The sequence below is a fragment of the Oculina patagonica genome, chromosome 8, assembly GCF_052425735.1.
Source record: "Oculina patagonica isolate OP01 chromosome 8, crgOcupat, whole genome shotgun sequence".
Classification (NCBI taxonomy): domain Eukaryota; kingdom Metazoa; phylum Cnidaria; class Anthozoa; order Scleractinia; family Oculinidae; genus Oculina; species Oculina patagonica.
Genome location: NC_135765.1, coordinates 29,010,803 through 29,034,066, shown reverse-complemented (window position 1 = coordinate 29,034,066; position 23,264 = coordinate 29,010,803). Strand labels below are relative to the sequence as shown.

General features: G+C 39.7%; 1 protein-coding gene and 1 pseudogene across 2 annotated transcripts; one reads left to right on the top strand and one right to left on the bottom strand.

Moving 5' to 3' along the window:
• Positions 1–704: 704 nt before the first annotated feature.
• LOC144664281 (uncharacterized) lies at positions 705–16,632 on the top strand (annotated as a pseudogene). Its single transcript, XR_013572763.1, has 2 exons — positions 705–873; positions 13,426–16,632. The product of XR_013572763.1 is annotated as an uncharacterized LOC144664281 (transcript).
• Positions 16,633–19,815: 3,183 nt separating this feature from the next.
• On the bottom strand, positions 19,816–22,922 carry LOC144664280 (uncharacterized). Its single transcript, XM_078525385.1, has 3 exons — positions 22,383–22,922; positions 20,179–20,968; positions 19,816–19,989 (listed from the first exon to the last, which is right to left on the bottom strand). The coding sequence occupies exons 2-3, from the start codon at positions 20,959–20,961 to the stop codon at positions 19,816–19,818; spliced, it is 957 nt and encodes a 318-aa protein (XP_078381511.1). The 5' UTR covers positions 20,962–20,968; positions 22,383–22,922.
• Positions 22,923–23,264: the final 342 nt, after the last annotated feature.

Genomic DNA, 23,264 nt, shown 5'->3' with positions numbered 1-23,264 from the left:
GAGCGAAACTAACTTTTCGCGTGCTGTTCACAAAGTCTAATAATTAAAGCTCTAGACTTGCAAACAAGTCGAGCACACAGAGTACCAAACCGGAAACGAAAAGCGAACGCTCGATTTTTTTTTTTTTGCTCTAAAATTAATCCATTGCGTCACCACACGACAGACAATTTGAATATTCGGCTATACGGGTATTAACAGTATGTTAGTTGCTGGCAAGGGATTTTGACGTCCATTTATTTGACCGGTCATGAAGAAATATTTCCATTCCTTTGTTTTCACTTGGTGAAAAAGCGTATACTGCTTGCAGTCTAGTCTAGGTCCGAAAGGTTATGACAGGAGAAGTCAAAGAGGGAGGGGTTGCAAGATCAACAAGAAGTTGGAAAAGCAAAAAATCAAGGAATGAAAAAAGAATGTATTAAATATTAGTACATACTGTACGAGAAAAGTAGATAATAACACTAGGAACCCGAAAATGCCGAGGATATAAATAACTTCCGTTACCTCCTTCTTGTTGCTGATTTAACGCGTCAGTTACGTTTTCGTTTTCGTTTCATTGCACCGCTTAAGACTTAGCACAATAAAACAAGACGGGGAATCGTATCACAACCTACACTCATTGGTATAGCAACCATGCATTACTTAACAGATAAATGCACTCTGCAGCCGGCATTTTGTTAGATACAACAGCTTGCTGGCCACGCCGCTTTCGCAACAAGAATAGAGCTACTATGATGTCTGTGATGGATATTTATACTAGCTCTTTCTGTCAGTTTAGGATGTGCAAGTTGATATTTGTAAGCGTCCTTCTTTGCCAAACAATACTTTATATCCAGGGTGGTTTAGCGGATACACTATGGCCCAGAGATACTTATGGTGAGTTCAAGAAACTAAATTTATGCAGCAAAGGGGATTAGGAAAAATCAATGTGATCGATCATCCGTACTCTAAATGCTTCAAAAATGCGACGTTAAATCGATGTTATGTAAGTTTGTGAACAGCTCTAGAAAAAAGATTTTGTTAGTTGCGTGGGTTGCGTGTTCGGCAAGGTTGCCGTAAGCTCAGTAGCATATGGGAATTCGATCTGTTTCGTTATCCAGCGGTATAAAAGTCAGTGCTCGCAATTTTTCAAGAGCATTATCTCATATTTTATAAATATACGCGGCTGGTTGAAATATGAGTGATATATTTTGCTTTCCATAAACGCTAAAAGTAAATTTGAAACTTATCCGTCCTGAAGTGCGGTTATCCAGACCGCTAGACGTCTTTAATCGAGCGGGGAGTCCTACACTAAAAGGATCGAAAGGACGATTTCATTGCTTCTTAAACTATAATTGCCTTATGACAAATCATTTTATTTATTCTCAGATATAAATTAAGGTTTAGGAACCCTGTGTAACAAGCCGCTTTTAAAAAGACACAAACTTGAAGCTGAGTTTCCTTGTTGGTGAAAGATCATCAGACGTCTACTGAAAGATTTTTGTACACCCCCTTATTGACCGCCTTGACTGATTCCCCATTCGCCGATTCAGTTTCGATCCATCAGTTCGTTCACATTGATATAGCAGAGCGAGACAGAAAGTATAACTTGAACGTAAACGTTTTTAACTAGCGAAGCGCGCGAGCTCGAGGTTTAAAAATAGAATGCAAATGACTATACCCTAGGCGTTTTCTGAGAGAAATAGTAGGCGAAGTTTTCGTTTCAAAAAAGTGTTTTAGGAACACCGGCTTCCAGTTTGTCTGTCTGAGTCTTGTATGAGTCATGACATCACTAGCACGCTTCGCTATTGGCTGAGACAAAACACAGTGCGGACCGGTAATTCTTTATTTAGCTTGACAAACACCCAGTTCGTAACTCAGTATCCTCTTGGAACAAGGGGGGGGGGGGGGGGGAGAAACTTCCTTTGTTACACGACTCAAAAAGTAATCATAGCGGTGCCGGGCAACCGAGGCTGCGCAGTAGCTATCGAATGATTGCTAAGGGTGTAGTGAATAGCTTAAAAAAGGTCATTATTTAGTTCGCATGATTTGGTCTTGACCGTGCACAAAACACAATAGCTATTTGCATTTTGATTGCTGCTTTGAAGTCTTCCGGACATCAAAACAACAAACAGTGATAACGGTGACCAGTCTGGCAAAAGTAAGGCTTGTGAATTATACTAAATCAAAAATAGCTCCAATGGTTCTGAAATTATTTCCCATTTTTGGTTGTTAACTTTCAACTGTGACAAATTTTTCGCTTTTTATTCCACGCCGCCAAAACATTATCAGTGATGTGAGACATTAGGTGAGAAATCTGGCTGAAAATGCCAAAAACATCTCAGCGGCGTAAAAAATCAAACGCAAACACCGCGACTGTATCAACTAAAATACAAAAGAATGCCATGCAACGCTGAATTCGCATACAGTCTCGCAATATAGCCTTATTTATTTCGGGCGTATTTATTTGCAACATACGCGTATAGCCGTCGCGTTTGCTCGTTGGAATTTTTTATTGTTTTTAGCTCGAAAACAATAAAAAATTCCAACGAGCAAATGCGACGGCTATATGCTTACGTTGCAAATAAATTCGTCCTTTAGACTAGCTTCAAATCAATAATAATAATAATAATAACAAGAGCTCATAGAGCTTACAACTGCGCTGGTCTCGTGAGCACTTAAGGGGAGCCATGTGGGGGGAACAAAAAAATGCACCCCCCCCCCCCTTATCCCCTTTACCTGCGTCGAACAATGTTGCGACTGACAAACAAGATGGCAGGAAAACACCTTGCGTGACATTTCATGGTTGACTAGTTCCGTCCGAAATTAAATATTTTTCTTATATGCTAATGCTGGCCAAATTTAATTCCCACGATCCTGATCCGTGAAACCAAAAAAAAATTTAAATCAGCATCCAGTGTTGTATTGAATTCCCGTTTAAAGATTGAATAACTCACTCCAAAAATGGAATATTGCAGCAAATGATTAATTCAAATTTGAGAAGAACACTAGAGCTGCTTTTTGCTGAATGGGAATCCCCGGGGAATTAATTTAACAATGACGTAAATCTTGCAAGTCAGGACATGTTTGTCTCAGTGGTTTTCAGACATCCTCTAGATGACACAGCTCGAAAAATATATAACGCTAAAAAATTGACCATTTCACACTTAACATGCTAGGTTAAGCTCAAAGGATTTGTTAAATTTCCATTTGTAGCAGATTTAAAGCTTTCAGAGCATTGCGTGATTCTTGCCGATCAGTGCCTTGTGAAAGTAAAAATTTGCTTACGTCAGCACATTCCAGGACACAAACGTAATGTAAATAAATGTAAATTCTTGCCCGCTAAAGCGTTTTTTCTTTTAAAGCGTGAAATTTTAGTATTTTCTTTGATTCAACGCTTCAAAATACTTCACGCTGATCGAATATTTTAAGTAAAGACCAAAGGATTCGCAAAGATTTGAACCGTAGCTGATAATAGCTTTGAAAAATTACGTGACTCAAGGTCTAGCCGATCGAAAGTGAAACTTGTCACGTCAGCACATTCTTTTACACCAACATAATGGTATTTATTCACAGATTTTTGCCCACTGAATTATATTCCTCTTTAAAAGCGTGGAAATTTAGTATTTTCCACGAGTCAAACGCGTCAAAATTGTATATTTCACACTAAACATTTTTTGTAAAGACAAAAAAAAGAAATTTTTTCCATTTGTTACTGATGTGTAGCTTCTAAACATCGCGTGACATTAACCATGACCGAGTGGAGGTCTGGGACAGGTCACCGACAAAACGAAAAATAACAAGAAGCTCTTAGAGCTTAAAACTGCGCTGGTCACATGACCACCCTAGGGGAGCCATGTGGGGAGAATAAAAAATGCACCCTCCATCCTCTTTACCCGCGTCACGTCAAAAAATGTCGCGACTGACAAACAAAATGATAAGAAAACACCTTGTGTGACATTTCATGGTTGACTAGTTCCATCCGCAATTAATTATTTTTCTTATATGCCAATGCTGGCCAAATTTAATTCCCACGATCCTGATCCGTGAAACCAAAAAATCTTTTAAATCAGCATCCAGTGTTGTCTTGAATTACCGTTTAAAGATTGAATAACCAGCTCCGAAAATGGAATATCGGAGCAAATAATTAAATCAAATTTGAGAAGAACACTAGACCTGTGTTTTGCTGAATGGGAATTCTCCGGGGAATTAATTTACCAATGACGTAACCCTTGCAAGTCAGGGCATGTTTGTCTCAGTGGTCTTCCTTTAGATTTCAGAAATCCGTAGATGACACAGCTCCAAAAATACGTAAAGCTAAAAAGTCGAACATTTTACACTTAACATGCTAGGTTAGTTTCCATTTGTAGCAGTTAAGCTTTCAGAGCATTGCGTGATTCTTGCCGACCGGTGCCTTGTGAAAGTAGAAATTTGCTAACGCCAGCACATTCCAGGACACAGACGTAATGTAAATAAATGTAAATTCTTGCCCACTAAAGCGAATTCTTCTTTTAAAGCATCAAATTTTAGTATTTTCTTTGATTCAAACGCTTTAAAATACTTCACACTGAATTTTTTAAGTAAAGACCAAAAGATTCGCAAAGATTTCAAAAGGTGGCTGGATAGCTTTGAAAAATTACGTGACTCGAGGTCTAGCCGATCGAAAGTGAAACTTGTCATGTCAGCACATTCTTTTCCACCATCGTAATGGTATTTATTCATAGATTCTGGCCCGCTAAATTATATTTCTCTTTGAAAGCGTGGAAATTTAGTATTTTCCATGAACCAAACGCTTCAAAATCGAATAGTTCACACTAAGCATACTTTATAAAGACAAAAAAGAGAAAAATTTTCCATTTGTTACTGATTTGTAGCTTCTAAACATCGCGTGATTTCAAGCTCGACCGAGTGGAGGTCTGGGTCTGGTCACCGACAAAACGAAAAAAAAAACAAGAGCTCTTAGAGCTTACAACTGCGCTGGTCTCGCGAGCACTTCAGGGGAGCCATGTGGGGGGAACAAAAAATGCACCCCCCTCCCCTTATCCCCTTTACCTGCGTGACGCAGGCTGCGTCGAACAATGTTGCGACTGACAAACAAGATGGTAAGAAAACACCTTGCGTGACATTTCATGGTTGACTAGTTCCATACGCTCTAGACCTGTGTTTTGCTGAATGGGAATTCCCCGGGGAATTAATTTACCAATGACGTAACCCTTGCAAGCCAGGGCATGTCTGTCTCAGTGGTCTTCCTTCAGATTTCAGAAATCCTCTAGATGACACAGCTCCAAAAATTTGTAAAGCTAAAAGTCGAACATTTTACACTTAACATGCTAGGTTAGTTTCCATTTGTAGCAGTTAAGCTTTCAGAGCATTGCGTGATTCTTGCCGATCGGTGCCCTTGTGAAAGTAGAAATTTAACGCCAGCACATTCCAGGACACAGACGTAATGTAAATAAATGTAAATTCTTGCCCACTTAAGCGAATTCTTCTTTTAAAGCATCAAATTTTAGTATTTTCTTTGATTCAAACGCTTCAAAATACTTCACACTGAATTTTTTAAGTAAAGACCAAAGGATTCGCAAAGATTTCAAAAGGTGGCTGGATAGCTTTGAAAAATTACGTGACTCGAGGTCTAGCCGATCGAAAGTGAAACTTGTCATGTCAGCACATTCTTTTCCACCATCGTAATGGTATTTATTCATAGATTGTGGCCCGCTAAATTATATTTCTCTTTGAAAGCGTGGAAATTTAGTATTTTCCATGAACCAAACGCTTTAAAATCGAATAGTTCACACTAAGCATAGTTTATAAAGACAAAAAAGAAAAAAACTTTTCCATTTGTTACTGATTTGTAGCTTCTAAACATCGCGTGATTTCAAGCTCGACCGAGTGGAGGTCTGGGTCTGGTCACCGACAAAACGAAAAAAACAAGAAGCTCTTAGAGCTTAAAACTGCGCTAGTCACGTGACCACCCTAGGGGTAGCCATGGGGGGAGAATAAAAAATGCACCCCACCCCCTTATATCCCCTTTATCTGCGTCAAACAATGTTGCGACTGACAAGCAAAATGGTAAGAAAACACCTTGTGTGACATTTCATGGTTGACTAGTTCCATCCGCAATTAAATATTTTTCCTATATGCTAATGCTGGCCAAATTTAATTCCCACGATCCTGATCCGTAAACCAAAAAAACGCTTATCCGGACGACGGGATTTTTTGGGCGAAGGTTTACAACAACTGCCCCTGGGTCTCCGAGGATAAACTTTACAATTGATAAGTACGTCTGGATTCACGCAAGGAACGTAAATATCCGTGAGAATTTTGACAGTATTCCCCATTTGCATAAAACTGAAAATGGCCCAATGACAATGTTTCGCAGTTTCTATAAAGTTACTACTATTTTTGAACCTCTTCAACAGTTCAAAATTTATTTGACCGTTTCGGTTTTCGTATTACAATAGGCGGTTGTAAAAATGCAGCGTCTGACAAACTTTGTGTACATTTCATGGTTGACTTGTTCTAGCCGCGATTAATAATTTTTCTTATATGCAAATTCTGGCCGAATTCCCACGTGCGGACGCTGAAGCTGTTTTTAGAACAGAGGGTATTTCCCTAGCATACCGAATGACGTAAGCGGTACAAGTCAGGGCATGTTTGTGAAGGGAACTTTTCTTTTTCTCTAAAATCCTTTCAATGACACAGGCCCAAAAAAAATAGATTACCTTTAAGAGAAATACTTTGCAATAAATTTGTTTAGTTAAGACCAAAGGATTCGCAAAGATTTGATAGGTAGCTTACATAGCTTTAAAACATTACGTGACTTGAGCTCTAGCCGATCGAAAGTAAAACTTGTCATGTCAGCACATTCTTTTACACCAACGTAATGGTATTTATTCACAGATTCTGGCCCGCTAAATTATATTTCTCTTTGAAAGCGTGGAAATTTAGTATTTTCCATGGACTAAACGCTTCAAAATGGAATAGTTCACAATAAACATACTTTATAAAGACAAAAATAGAGAAACTTTTGTCATTTGTTACTGATTTGTAGCTTCTAAACATTACGTGACTTCAAGCTCGACCGAGTGGAGGTCTGGGACAGGTCACCGACAAAACGAAAAAAAATAATAATAACAAGAAGCTCTTAGAACTTAAAACTGCGCTGGTCACGTGACCACCCTAAGGGAGCCATGGCGGGGGAGTGAAAAAAAGATAACTAAAAAATATTGAACAACTTGAAGTAAAATGGGGAAAAAATAAAATAAATAAATAAATAAATAAATAATTCCACATCCTGACAGTGGAAAAAAAGCCTTTGCCATAAAAGTTGACCCCCCCCCCCCCCCCTTACCCTAACCCGCCTCAAACAAATTATGGTCGCCCTAAAAAAAACACCCGCTTTCGAAACAAACCCCGAATATTGATTTCATTACGTCTGGCGTCTGGCTTCACGCCAGGAACGTAAGTATCCGTGAGAATTTCGATAGTATTCTCTCTTTGCACAGAATAATCTCGTTCCCAGATCTCGTGGGCGAAGCAGAAGGCGAGATCTGGTCAAATCCGATTTGCACCACGTGATTGCCTGTCAGGAATGTGGCAGGCGAGTCAATTGCGCATGCCCTAGACAATTCTAAGAAAATGACAATCAACATTCTCGTCCCCAGAGGCCGCGATCCTTCTGGTCAGCACCCGGGTGCTGACCAGAAGGATCGCGGCCTCTAGGGACGAGAATGGGCAATCAAATGAATATCCAATCCTCAACCAAATGAATAACGAATGCTTTACCATTCTCGTCTTTCCAGGAATAATATCTAGCAGAGTATTTTACTAAAGAATTAAGCAGAAGGCAATCATGAAAGCTTTAGGTCGGGTAAAAATATTTATTTGATTTAAAAAAATTGTTCATTTGGCGGCGAGACATGTCTAGATTTTATGCAAATTAGATCCGGTCACGTAATCAAACATAAATATTCTTACGGCGGATTCTCTGTTTTTAAACATCGTTATTCGTCAGAAATAGCTTTATAATGCTACAAACTAGTATACCTAAATGGTAGAAGTGTTGTCAAAGGGGAAGAACGATTTAGTAGTATGCTTGCAGTTACTGATTTAGTTAAGGCCCCTAGCAAAAATATGGTATTATGCCGAAAAAAAAACGAAAGGGACAAAACAAGAACAAATAAAAAGAAATACAAAAAGTTAAGAAACTATTTACAATTTTACATCAAATAACGCTAGCGGACTTAAACGCAAAGCCTTCAGCGTTCGCATTGTGTCGGGGATCGAGTTCCACGCCTTGCTTACACCAGGCTACTTCCCCTATTGAGTGGCATAAAAAGTCACTGCAGTAAAATTAGGCTGAAGAGAGCTTCGTGTCGATTCGAGTGAACTTTTTTCTTACAAAATTTGCCTTGAAAAGCAGAGTATTTAACATGTTTCAGTTTACTTTGTGCGCGCTGAAAATCCAAGATGTCACTTGTTTGAAATCCTGCATTGCGCTTGGTCACATATCAAAACGCAATCAACGAGGCCGACAAATTGGCGCTCGTTTCTGGTTTGGCCTTTGGGTACAATAACAATTTGCTCGCACTAAAAAATAACGAGAAATACTTTGCGCATCATGGACATTTTTCATTGCTATATATTGTTAACTATAAAGATTACCGAAAAAACGGAACAACATTTTGGTGAGTGGCACCATTATCAAGTATGTGACGAGAAAAAAAACTAATTTATACTGAAAGTAAAGGTGCGAAATAGAATAAATTAAATTGTAACTGTTCAGCGTTCATGTCATTCCAGTGAGGTGTCAAAAATGATAATGAGAGTAATGGTGCCAAGATGACACCGAAAATTAACTGTATTTCTAAGTTTAATGCTATATATTGTGCCTTTAAAAAGTTCCGTAGAAACAAGTAGTGGGAATATCGTCACATGTTCCATAGGGCAATGTTCTGAGGAGAAAGATAACGATTATGAAGTCATTGTGTTACTTATTGTTAAACTGAATGGATTCATTACAGTGAGTGAAAGCAGACGTTTCAGCACAGGTAGCCCAAGCTCCTAAAGGAGCCGTCAACATATATAGACCACATACGACATTGCGTAATAACGTTATTATAAGGGTTTGTATGGGAATATAACGATCGTAAAAAATAATTCAAAATAGAGGAAAAGTATCCAATAAAATTCACTTAACTATCCTCTTCTGTCTATATCTTGTGTTTCTATGCCGTTTGGAGGCGATTTGAAGCCATTTCAGTGGGTTTTAGGTTCGCTGGTTTCCTATCATTTAATAAGGGTTTGTATGGGAACAACGATCGTAAAAAAATAATTCAAAATAAAGGGAAAATACCCGACAAAATCGACTTACCTATCCTCTTCTATGCAAATCTTTTGTTTCTATGCCGTTTGGGGGCGTTTTGAAGCGATTCTAGTGGGTTTTAGGTTCGCTGGTTTCCTCTCTATATATAGAGAGGAAACCAGCGAAGAAGAGGATAGGTAAGTCGATTTTATCGGATATTTTTCCCTTTATTTTGAATTATTTTTTACGATCGTTATATTCCCATACAAACCCTTATTAAATGATAGGAAACCAGCGAACCTAAAACCCACTGAAATGGCTTCAAATCGCCTCCAAACGGCATAGAAACACAAGATATAGACAGAAGAGGATAGTTAAGTGAATTTTATTGGATATTTTTCCTCTTTTTTGAATTATTTTTTACGATCGTTATATTCCCATACAAACCCTTATAATAACGTTATTACGCAATGTCGTATGTACGAAAGCCGAGGAGGGACATCACATTTCAGACTTCAAACTTTAGACTTCAGACTTCAGACTTCAGACTTCAGACTTCAGACTTTAGACTTCAGACTTCAGACTTCAGACTTCAGACTTCAGACTTCGGACTTCGGACTTCGGACTTCGGACTTCGGACTTCGGACTTCGGACTTCGGACTTCGGACTTCAGACTTCAGACTTCAGATTTCAGACTTCCGCCTTTAGAATTCAGAGACTTCCGCCTTCGCTTGATTTCCGCTGACCTCCGAGTTGTTGAGTTGTTAGATCAGGCAGATCCACTATTTAAAGTCAGATTCGCTATCAAAAAAGTCAGTAGACTACGAGCAGTCCCTATTTTTTGAAGAGTCCGTCAATCTTGAAGCGAAAAACATTACGCGCGGGGGGAGGAGGCGAGGCGAGAGGCGAAAAAAAAATTTTTTTTTCGCTTCTCGCCTCGCCCCGCCTCCTCCCCCTGCGCGTGATTTTTTTCGCTTCAAGCTCGACGGACTCTTTCAAAAAAAATCGCTTCAAGCTCGACGGACTCTGCGAAAAAATAGGGACTGCTCGTAGTCTAAAAAGTCAGATCCGGTTGTTAGTAATCGGAGTAACGGTAGAACGTGGAACGGCGGAACGCGGAACGGCGGAACGGCAGAACGAGAATCGGCGTAACAAGATTTTTTTAAAATAACTTAATTAATTTATTGCTATGATCAAAATTAAATTAATTAATTCTCACTTACCTGGAACCATTTTTTTTTTCTTTATTTCACACACAATAGGCCGCAATATCGTTTAAGGCTTATACATGATCTCTGGACTGTCACACGAGACAAAGGGTTATAGGAGTCATGCAAATCGAGAAAAAGAAATTCCTGGTTTAAATGGATCTTTTGAACAATTTGGCACTTTCTTGCTAAAACTGGACTTAACTTTTATTAGCTGATTTGCGCGCTCTTCCTGATGCCACAAGGAAAGCAACGGTTCTTGTCCGATCGCCGAAGTTAAGACCTGTTGGGCGGGATTAGTACTTGGATGGGTGACCAACTGAAAATACCCCTTGTTGTGGGCTTTTCATTTTTTTCTTTCTTTTTCTTACGAAATCAGTAACTTTTCAGGCCCTTCTATTTTTTTCCAACGGCTTCACTGACTTGCTTCGGCTTTGTACGTTTCATTGTCTCGATCGGGGCGAGAAAGTCCAAAGGGCAGTCGCGCTACTGAGCTTCTCCCTGAAATCCTCACTCGAAATAAAATCGAAATACTGGCTCTAGATTGATCTAGAAGGATTAAGAAAATATGCATGCCCTTTATTTTGTGAAATATATTTACTGTTTGTTTGTTTGTTTGTTTGTCCAGTTTTACGTAATTAGTCCAGAGGTCATGTATAAGCCGTAAACAATATTGCGGCCTATTGGGTGTGAAATAAAGAAAAAAAATGGTTCCGGGTACCGCTGTATGCAGGTCTGCAAGGTGGGAATGTATTAATTTAATTTTGTTCATAGCAATAAATTAATTAAGTTATTAAAAAAAAAAAAAAAAAAAAAAAAAATCTCGTTACGCCGATTCTCGTTCTGCCTTTACGCCGACTTTTTAGATAGCGGATCTGACTTTAAAGAGTGGATCTGCCTGATCTAACAACTCAACAACTCGGAGGTCAGCGGAAATCAAGCGAAGTCTGAAGTCTGAAGTCTCAAGTCTCAAGTCTCAAGTCTGAAGTCTCAAGTCTGAAGTCTGCAGTCTGAAGTCTGAAGTCTGAAGTCCGAAGTCTGAAGTCTGAAGTCTGAAGTCTGAAATCTGATGTCCCTCCTCGGCTTTCGTACGTATGTGGTCTATATGTTGACGGCTCCTTTAGGAGCTTGGGCTACCTGTGGTTTCAGGTGGTTGTTTCTCTCGTGAAAACAGTTGCTTTTCCCACTCGCTTACATCTGCAATGACCCAAGAACAAGCCCTGGAAGGCGAATTTCCTTCCTTTCAACATTGAAATGCAAAGCATTCAGCTAACGTTAGAAATCATTTCCTTTGGTCTCCATTCGTTATTCCTCTAGTGATGAAGGTTCATTTTGCCGATGTCGCACGCGCGGCACGTGGACTGTTATCTTCCTGTATTGCAGAATGAACTGTGGCTTCTACAGTCAGCACAACCAGGACTTAACGCATAAACGCAGTTATGAAAAGAAGAAGGACGCACATCCGAGCTTCGTCTACATCTTCCGCCATTATTCACAAAGCATTAGCACAAAGATCACATTGAATTCCACTGCGCATCCTGAATCTTACATTCGCGCATAACCACAATTCCTTGCGCCTTTGATGCGCATCCTAAATCTTCCGTTCGCGCATAACCACAATTCCTTGCGCCTCTGATCTTTCCGCCGACCACAATTCCTTGCGTTTTGAAGAAAAAAGCGATTGCAAGCCCTATAAAGTAATCCTTTTGCCGATTAGAGAGCTGCCTCGCTCGTTCGCTTCAGGCTCACTTCGCTGCGGCAGCAACAACTAAAACGAAATCTTCTTGTCTTTTGAGGCCGACTGTAAACAACGAAACGTCTCAAAAACGAATATATTATGATTGCGTGCATGATCTATAATTTGCATAAAAAACAGACATTGAATTCTCTTGGGGCCGCATCGCACGTTCAAATTTTAGCGCTGTGACAGCCATGCTTTGAAAGAGCCAATCAAAAAAATTGAATTTTCTTACTTGGCCAGATCTCGCCTTCCGGCTTGTTGCCCCTCTTTCTGTATTACAATAGGCGGTTGTTAAAATGTAGCGAGTGATAAACATGATGATAAAAAAAGACACCTTGTGTGACATTTCATGGTTGACTAGTTCCAGACGCCATTAATTATTTTTCTTTTATGCAAATTCTGGCCGAATTCCCACGCGTGGACGCTGAAGCCGTTTTTAGCACAGAGGGTATTCCCCTAGCCTACCAAATGACGTAAGCGGTATAAGTCAGGGCATGTTTGTGAAGAGAATTTTTCTTCATATCTTTAAAATCCTTTCAATAACACAGCCTAAAAATAGATTACGCTTAAAAGAGAAATACTATGCAATAAATTTGTTTAGTAAAGACCAAAGGATTCGCAAAGATTTGAAAGGTAGCTGATTAATAGTTTTGAAAAATTACGTGACTCGAGGTCTAGCCGATCGAAAGTGAAACTTGTCATGTCAGCACATTTTTTTCCACCAACGTAATGGTATCTATTCACAGATTCTGGCCCGCTGAATTACATTTCTCTTTGAAAGCGTGGAAATTTAGTATTTTTCATGAGTCAAAGGCTTCAAATTCGAATATTTCACACTAAACATTCTTTGTAAAGACAAAGAATAACCATTTGTTTCCATTTGTTACTGATTTATAGCTTCTAAACATCTCGTGACATAACCTCGACCGAGTGGAGGTCTGCGTCTGGTCACCGACAAAACTAAAAAAAATAAACCCCGTGCAGAGCAAGAACTGCGCAGCGCAGTTAATAAACCGAGTGCAGAGCAAGAACTGCGCAGCGCAGTTAATAATAATAATAATAAACCGCGTGCAGAGCAAGAACTACGCAGCGCAGTTAATAATAAACCCCGTGCAGAGCAAGAACTGCGCAGCGCAGTTAATAATAAAAAATAATAATAATAATAATAATAATAATAATAAATTATAATCTTCCAGATTTGCAACTGTTCCTGAACAACGACGGTCAAGACTGTTTGAAACGCGTTAGTGGGACTGGGGCGTTTCTCATATACGATACTTCATTTACACCGGAACAAGAAAGACAAGTTCTACTCGACATCTTCTCATCAACAAATGGTCAACAGTGGTACGAGAGGCGCGGATGGAATAGTTCGACATCTCACTGTTCCTGGTATGGCATCACTTGCCACAACAACACATACATCAAAACTATTGCTTTGCCTTACAACAACTTGGATGGCGTTCTTCCTTCGAATCTGTGGAAAATCCGTAACTTGTTTGCTCTGTGCATGCCTGGTAACCCAAAGCTACGGGGACACATTGGCGACTTTTTGTTTGGAAATATGAGCAAATTGCTGACCTTCGTATTCTCCGCTTCTTCTGTTGCTGGACATATTCCTCAAGATTTTGTAAACATGACAAGTCTCCAGGTCTTCATAGGCAGTCCCATGGACGGTGAAGGCTTCACTGGCCATTTACCAGAAGACTTGGGAAATATGGCAGAGTTGAGATTTCTGAGTCTTGGTGGAAATAATCTAACTGGTCAGATACCAAGAAGCATTTCTAGACTACAAAAGCTATGGTATCTTGACCTAAGAAATACGCCTGGTATGATGCAAGGACACCTAAGTGACTTATTCGCAATTCCTTCGTTATCCTATTTGTTCATATCCGGAGTTAAATTAATAGGAGAGATGCCTAACAATTTGCCAGAAAAATTAATGTATCTTGTTCTACCTGGAAATAACATTTCGGGAAAGTTTCCACAAACATTTCCGAACACTTCCCGTCTCTGGGTATTAGATCTTGCCAACAATCACCTGACAGGGGATATCCCAGGTCAATTGCTTCTTTTGCCAAGTATTGGTATCATAGACTTGTCACAAAACAAGTTTTCTTCAATTAACCGAGGGAGGCCGTGGTCAGCAAATGCCAACACAACTCTTAGATCATACGTTTCTTTGGCTGAAAATAGGAACTTGACAATTAATTTCACAAGTTTTATGAGTCTTTTCAAGGGAAGCGGAGCAACTCCATTAATTATCAATGTAAGTTTTTGTAACATAAAGACCCATTTTCTTCCAGACGTCTTCTACCTGCCAACACTTTCCACCTGCGATTTACGTGGTAACATATTTTTATGGCCCTATACCCGATATCCTTGCAGATTTGACAGTGCTGTCTTATCTCGATGTTTCTAAAAATAACTTGTCGGGTGGTCTTCCCGAAGGAACTCAAAACTTGATCGCCCTCCAATACCTGGATATTTCTGGAAATCCTCTTATGCGAAAAGGAATCAGCATATCGTCCAACTTGTTTCTTCCTGACTTTTTAAGAATGACAAGACCGCCTGAAGGAAACAACTTTACTTGTCCTCAAGGACGACTCACATTCAATAATGGACGCATTCGCGTGGATCCAACATTTTACGAATACAGATATTGCGTCTGCGATGCTGATTTTTACGGAGAGAATGGCTTGTGCAAGAAATGCATGGATGGCGGCAATTGCCCTCAGTTTGCCTACACTGAATCAGACGATCTCCGCCCAAACATCATGACCTTGCGCAGTGGCTACTGGCCATCACCTAATCCTAACAATGCCACTCATCTTGTTAAGTGTCCAGTATCATCTGCATGTAATCCATCAGATTCCTGCACCTGTCGCCTCGACACAGCATCAAAACACACCAACGAATCCCACAGATCTTTAGTGTCGTCTCTTATCACAACATGCAATCACTCCTGCATCTGTCATCCAGGGAACACAGAGAGATTTTGCTCTCGTTGTGAAGACGGATTTTACAAAATTGGTGGACTGTGCTTTAAATGTAGCAAAGGCGATCACACCTACTACTATGTGTTTATTCCTGTCTTTGCTGTGTCTTTTCTTGCTTTGCTTTGGTCATATTTTCATTTCAAGGTGAAACCCATCAAATGGTTTGCTGTTACCGCAGCTCATTTTCTCCTGATGTTAACCTTTATGTTGTTGGAATTCCTACCCGCTTGGATTTTCAAATTAAACCTGGTGGTTTTTGTGTTATGTATGACCAGCAGAGGAAAAGCTGCCCGATCTCTCATCAGCATCGCAGTGTTTTACATTCAGACTATGGATTTCATGGTATCCAGTGCCAACGTTTGGCCTCAACAGGTCGTAGCAGCTCAAAACTACTTGAGCAGCTACTGGAATCTGTATTTTCCTTCCCTTTCCTGCGATTTACCATCTCTTTTCACTCCTGTTGGTAAGTTTGCTTTTCTGCTTCTCCTCCCCGTTGCGTGCATGACAACAGTGGGTTTGTACTTTATGATTTTGAGGATTTACGACAAATTCCGTCCACACGAGCGACGCATGGAAAACGTTCGTTTCAAATGTCGCCAAAGTGCCTTCTTTTGTCTCAGCTTTAGTTACTTCCCCATTGTCAAGCAAACTCTATCCGTTCTACGCCCTTGCCACAGTGACCGTGACATCCTTTACATGCCTTACTTCCCCTGGATAGAATGCACCTCTCACACTTACAACATACTGACAGCACTTGGCGCCGTCTCTGTTGTGTTCTATGTGATTGGTTTTCCTTTGCTTCTCATCTCTATGATATTTGTTTTCTTTCGAAAGCGAAACATAATGAGTCCTGAAGAGCGCCAGAAACTTGATGCTTGGCTTGGCCCCGTCTATCTACCCTACAAACTAAAGTATCAGCGCTACTTTGAGATTTTCATGCTTCTTCGCCGTCTAATTCTCGCCATAGCGTTGTCTATAATTCCCTCTTCCTCCACTTTGCAAACCTTTGTGGTGTGGCTGATACTTATGCTTTCAGCCATGATTCATTTACGTTTACAGCCTTATAAGGAACAACGCAGTAGACCATACGCTCAAGAGAATTTTTTCGAGCCCCTGGTGCTTTTTGTGTTGGCCATGTCTTTCATGCTGTTGAGGTTTTTAGACAATTCGTTCACAGGCGCATTCGTGTGGGTTGTGATGATTGTCAATACATGTGTTTTGGTTGTTCTAGTGGTAACTATTTTCTATGTCCTCATTTCTACTGGTAACGGTCGCGACAATGGTAATTTTGACCAAAGTGGTAATGGCGAATGCGATACGAGTGCAAGGGAAGAAGAAAGTACCCACGATGACGATAGAAGCCATTTACTGCCAGTTGACGTACCTATGGATGACGCCGCTTGAAGCATTAACCTAAAATGAATGAATGAATGAATGAAAACTTTATTTAAGTGTCAAAGCCTTATAGCCTGGAAAATAATACCATACTAATTAGGGGACACTGCTAAAAACTAAAAGCTACACTAATACTAAATATAAATACAATAAAAATATATATGAGTCATATAAAAAAGTTATTATAATCTATGGTGTAAAAAATGTTAAAAGCTAAAAAAGACTCTTTCCTATTCAAAGTAAAACTTTAGATAACTGAACAGGGACTCTATATTTACAAAACAGTTTTATGCCTAGAGATATTGCGTATATGTACGTTATTCGGTATGGAACAAGGCTTTTCGTATAAAGGTTGTTTTATGCACGTGTAGCTTATACAGTCGAACCCCTATTAAGATAAACTTTTTGAAAAACCGAAGATGTAACCGAGTTTAAACTAAAAGTTGTCAAGAAATTCACGAATTTAACACCACTACAAGAGTTTAATACAAATGAAAACGGTAATTTTATGACATTATCATGATTATAGAACGAAAACAAGCTTAGCACCAAAACGAGGCTTCGCCTCGTTTAGGTCCAAAAAAATGGGTCCCACATGGAAGCTTTCGCAAAAAACACATTTTCCTTCTCCCTCACTACGTTCGTACGAAGGAAAATAATTTTCCTTCTCCAGAAACGCTAAAGCATAAAACACACTACACCATTGTAAAGGCAGGCAGAGTGCGAACACTTGCCCAGCGGTAGTTTAATGTCATCTCCAATGTAAATTACAATCAAATATTGAAAAAGGATAAATACAAGAAGTACAAACAAGTAAAGGCAGGCAGAGTGCGAACACTTGCCTGAAGAAAAAACTGAACGCTAAATCATAACAAAACGTAACAAGGACATACAGAGAAAAAACTACAACAAATATATATCGGAAAAAATCTGTAAGCTATCTTCAATATTCACGGCTCATACACAGAAGTGAGTGTGCAGCTCGAACTGTGAGCTTAAAATGCCGTCTGCGTACGGTACATAGGTAAAATAAGAACTAGAAAACAGAATACGAAACAAGAAAAGGAGCACCTCTCAGGCTAAAAAAGCTGTGCAACCGCCCGATACGAAAACCCAAAAACCCAGTGGGAAAAATGGGAACGTATTCCCCGACCAAATGCAGGCGCACAAACCTCCGGGGGCTAGAGGTAAAATTACAGCCTGGAAGTACTCCTATAAAAACTGTAGAATAAGCTGATTACTAGAGTGCGCTCGACGCCTTCAGCAGCAAAGAACACGGCGAGTCCTAAAAAACAAAATTTCTAAAAAAATACGAAAACTGAAGTGAATAAATAGCTACTGCCAAAAACTTATACATGTAAACAACAAACAAACCCAAATAAGCGCAATAACAGCGCATATGCGTTCCATGCCAATACAAAATTATTTACATTGTCTGTCACTGCCACTTTCAGTTAAGATCCGCCGAATGCAAATACATAAATTCCTACACTTTATTAAGCATACGAGAATTTGAAGTAAAACCTAAGGAAAATATATATAAAAAACTTGTAACGAAGCACATATTTTTCCAGAGAGGAATTAGATCCTGAAGGTAGCAACTCTTGCATCATACACTCTCCTTGGATCCCGTGAACTTCATCCAGGTCCCAGGTAGAGGCAAAAACCTAGGAAAAATAAAGAAAAAAGCCGGCTAGACAAAAAACAACATCTGACTTGAGAGAACAAAAAATTGCCATTGCCACCCGGTAAAGATAAGTGCCATCCGGCGAACGCTTGAACTAAAAAATTGCTATTGCCAACCGGCAAAAATAAGTGCCAACCGGCGAACGCCTGAACAAAAAATGTTATTGCCACCCGGCAAAAATAAGTGCCAACTGGCGAACGCCTGAACTCTCCTCAAAAACGGGTAAATAACAATGCCACCCGGCCAAAATAAACTGGAATGAATACCAGCAAAAATAACAATCCACTGCCCTAAAACGGGCAGCACACCTAATGTAAATGTACTCCAAGACTAACAGCCTAGAAGAACTCAATACCAGGCTAAGCAGATACTGGAGTGCATTCGACACCATCAGCAGCAAAAATTTTTAAAACATTAGTAAAACTGAGATGAATAAATACTTTAAAAATAAAAACACAAAGAACTCAATATATATATAATTAGTGCCATAACCGCGCACGTGCGGTCCATGCAAATACAAAAGATTATATTACATACTCTGTCAATGCTACTTGCAGTAAAAGTCCACCAAATGTAAATACATTATTCATGTACTAAACAAAACAGTCAAAAAACATCCACCCGGCTAGACAAAAACAATCTTGAGTTAGAACGAGAAACAATAGCCACCCGGCAAAAATAAGTGACAACGGGCGAACCCCTAAACTGACCTCAGGCGTGGTAAAAAACAGTGCCACCCGACCAAAATTAACTGGAATAAAACTCATCGCCAAAAGATGAGCTTGGGGAAGGTGTCTAGTAGTCCAGAAAATTGAAAAGTCAAATGAGTACAATAAAATATCTATAAAGGTAGTCGGCCTTAACATACAGAGGGCACGGAACCCACTAAAGACCCCAAAATAGATCCAATGTAAAAAACAGAAAAGGGAAATATATGAAGCCAGATTATGCAAGACGAAACTCCATGCTCCAAAGCTGAACAATACTAGCCGCCCCTAGACTGCTGGTAAACCATATAACTCACATTTGTAGAAAACCTATGGACGTAAAAACCTATGCTTAGATATGACCACTGGAACCAACATCGAAAACACCTATTTGTGAGAAAACCTGAATCTAATGTCAAAAAAAAAAACGCTTCTTCCCAAAAAATTCGGATAGACAACCGAGAGAGAATAAACTAATATGAAAAAGGGGTAAAAGAACTTTGGCAACCCTGTAGCTGGAAAACTAGCTGTAAAATAGATTCATAAAACAAACTCAGCATGCTGAACAGCCGAACTGTAGTACCTAAATAAAGCACTTTAGGAGTAATGTAATAGATATCTTAAAAACTTCCAAGATACATTCAAAAAATGAAAAGGTGCATGGTGCATGAATATCCTCCCAAAAATCAGCAAGGACTATAAGCTTTCCCTAAGGATCTAAATTTTTGTAAAAAAGGCTGGCTTGCCCGATTCGATCTCAAATATTCTCCAGTGAACCATCCACCAGAACAAAAAACCTCAAACAATTCCAAGTGTATCATCACGATGGACAATCTCGACACCGTAATTATCCTGCTGCTTGGCTGAATCCCAGAGAAGCTGAGAAAAGGTAATTCTGGCTTGGAGATCGGAATCTTCCAGGTTTGTATCCGCCGCCAAAAACGTCAACAGACGGCGTTCCAATGGCCTAAGCTGCCGCATCGGAAAACAGACATCTGCTTGAAAAAAGGCAATCGACAGCCTGGAAATGAAAAAAACAAAAGGGGGCGGCAGAAAAAACGGAAGAAAACGACAAACACCTCTAAACTGTGATTGTTATTATACGTATACATAATAAGAACCAACAATAAATTAATAAATGAACGAATTACAACTTATTACCCGCGGTATATAGCCTGATGGCTGAATCGACCTTTTCATTTGTCTATGGCTCAATTCATATACTGGCACGGACACATTCTTCCCAAGTGAGAGTTCATCGTCTAGCGTATTCAGGTTAAAGTCCCCACCGATTAAAAAGGTAGGGATGTTTTTGGCCTTACAAACTTCTTGCAAAAACGTAGTAAGACCGTTGAAAACTTGGGGCTTTCCTATGGTTTTACTGTGTCCTCTGTGAGGCCCGTGCCATGAAACTGCGAGTACAGTTTCAGAAGATTTCCGACACGTCAGTTTTACCATTGCAATTCTCGAGAGAAGCTCAGTCGTGTCGTTTACTTCAGTCTTTACTTTGTCTCTAATTTGTATCATTGATCTATCCGTGGGCTTCAAACCATCCGTTGAACTTTCAAAGTCTTCTGTACGCCATAGTACGGCGGCACTGTTTTCATTTTTGAAATAACCATAACCAAATGTGCCACAAGCGTTGACAATGTCTCTCTCAAAATGACCGGGAGTTTCTTGGCAAAATATGACAGAGGAATAATAAGTGCTCATGATGATCGATAAAAGTAGTACCCTGTCATCTCTCTTAGCTTTTCCCTCCATGTTGATAGTCATGATAAAGTATGATGGTAATTCGGCAGATTTCAAACGAGCGTCTTGAATATTCTTCTTGTATTCTCTTATAATCGGCTGAGGGTCTTCGCCATCTCTTTTCTTCTTCATTACATCCTCCCATAAGATTATTTCTTCAATGCACTTTAAATATACGGTGGGATCTTGCATTGCGTAGCTGTTCACAAGTAAAAAGAAAAACACTTTTACACGTTTAACTTTGCAGCGTGTTTATTTAAATCGGACGCGGGAGGGAAAAGAAAGCGAAAGACGTTTCAAAAGAAAAGAGAATAATCTGGAATAATGAATATTTACTTTAGTGTTTAGACATCCGGAACAGTGAATAATTAAGTTCCATCATGTACAAATATATCATGAGTAGGTTCTGAAAAAACATTACATATATAGACAAAAATTCATGTTTTCTCCAGCTCACTAGACGCTCAGTAGCTTGCATGAGGTAGAACAGGGTCCTTTAACTACACCCTGCTGGTATCATAATTCCACAAGACCCATGTAACAAATCTATTTATAAAAATTCTAAATTAAAAAATGACGGAAATTGAGCGTGAAAGTGGCGTTTTGGTTTGTTTTGGTCTAGTTACCAAATCTCATCGGAACGCGTATTTGACAATGTATAATACTTTTAAAAATAACTCAGATACTACGCGCGCCCTGATTGGTCAATATAGTTGCCAAACCTATGTACTATTGTACCGGTAAAGTCCCGGTAAACAGGAGCGAAGAAAGGTTTCGTATCGTAATGGCCGAAAAACCCGACGAAAATTTTCCGAACTTTATTTTATTGTCTGCCTACAATATAGTGTTGGCAGAAAATGCTATTAATTTGGACGAAGAATCCAAAAAAGACAGTCTTGACTAGTGTCAACGCTGAAACACGCAAAATAAGGAGATTTGCGGAGGTTGAAAACAAAGACCTTGATGCCATCGTGGAAAAATTCTCAAGCAAAACGCACAAAAGAAGCAACAAAATGGGCAGTTTCCTTTTTACAGGTTGGTTTTAATTACACAAATAATCCTTTCATTCACCTTTTCCCTTGCCCGTTTTCTTTCTGCAAACTGGAAGGCTCAAATAAATTTAAAATTTGCAATTTATTTAAGGTAACCATTGTTTACGAGTAGATGAAGCGGTTTAACACTGCTAATAAAATTACCTTTAGAAAGCGACAATGCGTTTTAAATGCTAACATTATTGCCATTTCTCGTTTTTTTTTTATTTAGAGTGGAGTAAACAAAAGGCTCTTGGTGTAAGTCTGGCAGAAATGACAGTCCAAGAACTCGACAAAAGTCTTCGCCAATTCTACGCCGAAGCAAGAAACAAAGAAGGGGGAAATTACAGCCGCGCGACTCTTCTTTCCCTGAGAAATGGTATTGAAAGATACCTTAACACGCCGCCACTCAGTACGGGAATAAAATTCAACGCTGACCCTCGTTTTGTCCTCTCTAATCAAATGCTTGATGCCAAAATTAAGGAGCTCAAAAAAGAAAGGCCAGCAAAATACAACCCACAAGCCAGCGATAGAAAAGGAAGACCTGCGAAAGCTCAAAACCAGTGAAGTATTTCTACTCACCAAGCCGCTCTCACTTTTGAGAAATTTCTGGTTCCACGTTTCTCTTTTTTGGTGTCGTCGTGGATTTGAAGGCCAAAGAAGTCTGAAGAAAACAAGCTTCGCGTTTCAGAGAGATGCAACAAGCAACCCTTTCGTCACCATGACGCACGACGAATCAACGAAGAATCATCCGGGGGGAATTTCAGAAGTGGAGAGCTTCGAAAAGAATGGCCAACCATTTAGTGAGAGCGACAGCAATGACCCTTTGGGCCAACGCCGGATTAACAGATCGAGAGATTATGGCATTATCTGGGCACCGCACCCGGGGGGGCTACTCAAAAAAGTTTTATACGGGGAGGCTCCGCCCCAAGTTCTAACCCCTTACCCTTTTATATACCATTTTTCACAGAAATTGTACCCCTTTCGTATACCTTTAACTGAAAAAAGGTACCCCTTTCATATACCTAAGAGACATGGCGTGGATTTGAAATAGGACGTTTTCTTGTCATTTTTATGTAGCGCTTAATAAATTAAAATAATACAACCATAAATTGCGTCCGTTCGAAATATTTTAATTTAAGGCCCTTTTAAATAGCCAAATGACAGATTTCCTACCCTTTCGTATACTTAACCTCGTGTCCCTACCCTTTTATATACCTGAAGCCTGAAAAAGGTACCCCCGGGCGGAGCCTCCCCGTATAGGCCATTATAGGGAGTACCCCCCCCGGGGCACCGCAATGAAGCCAGCCGAAAAAGTATCACATCGCCATCAGCAGAACAGCTCCGAAAGTGTAGTGACGTCTTCCAGTGGCCCTTCGCGATAAAGAAACAGATGAATCGGTATCTGAAAGTCCAGGGGCACATCTACAAGAAACCCGCTGCAACAACTGCCATATCCCAGCA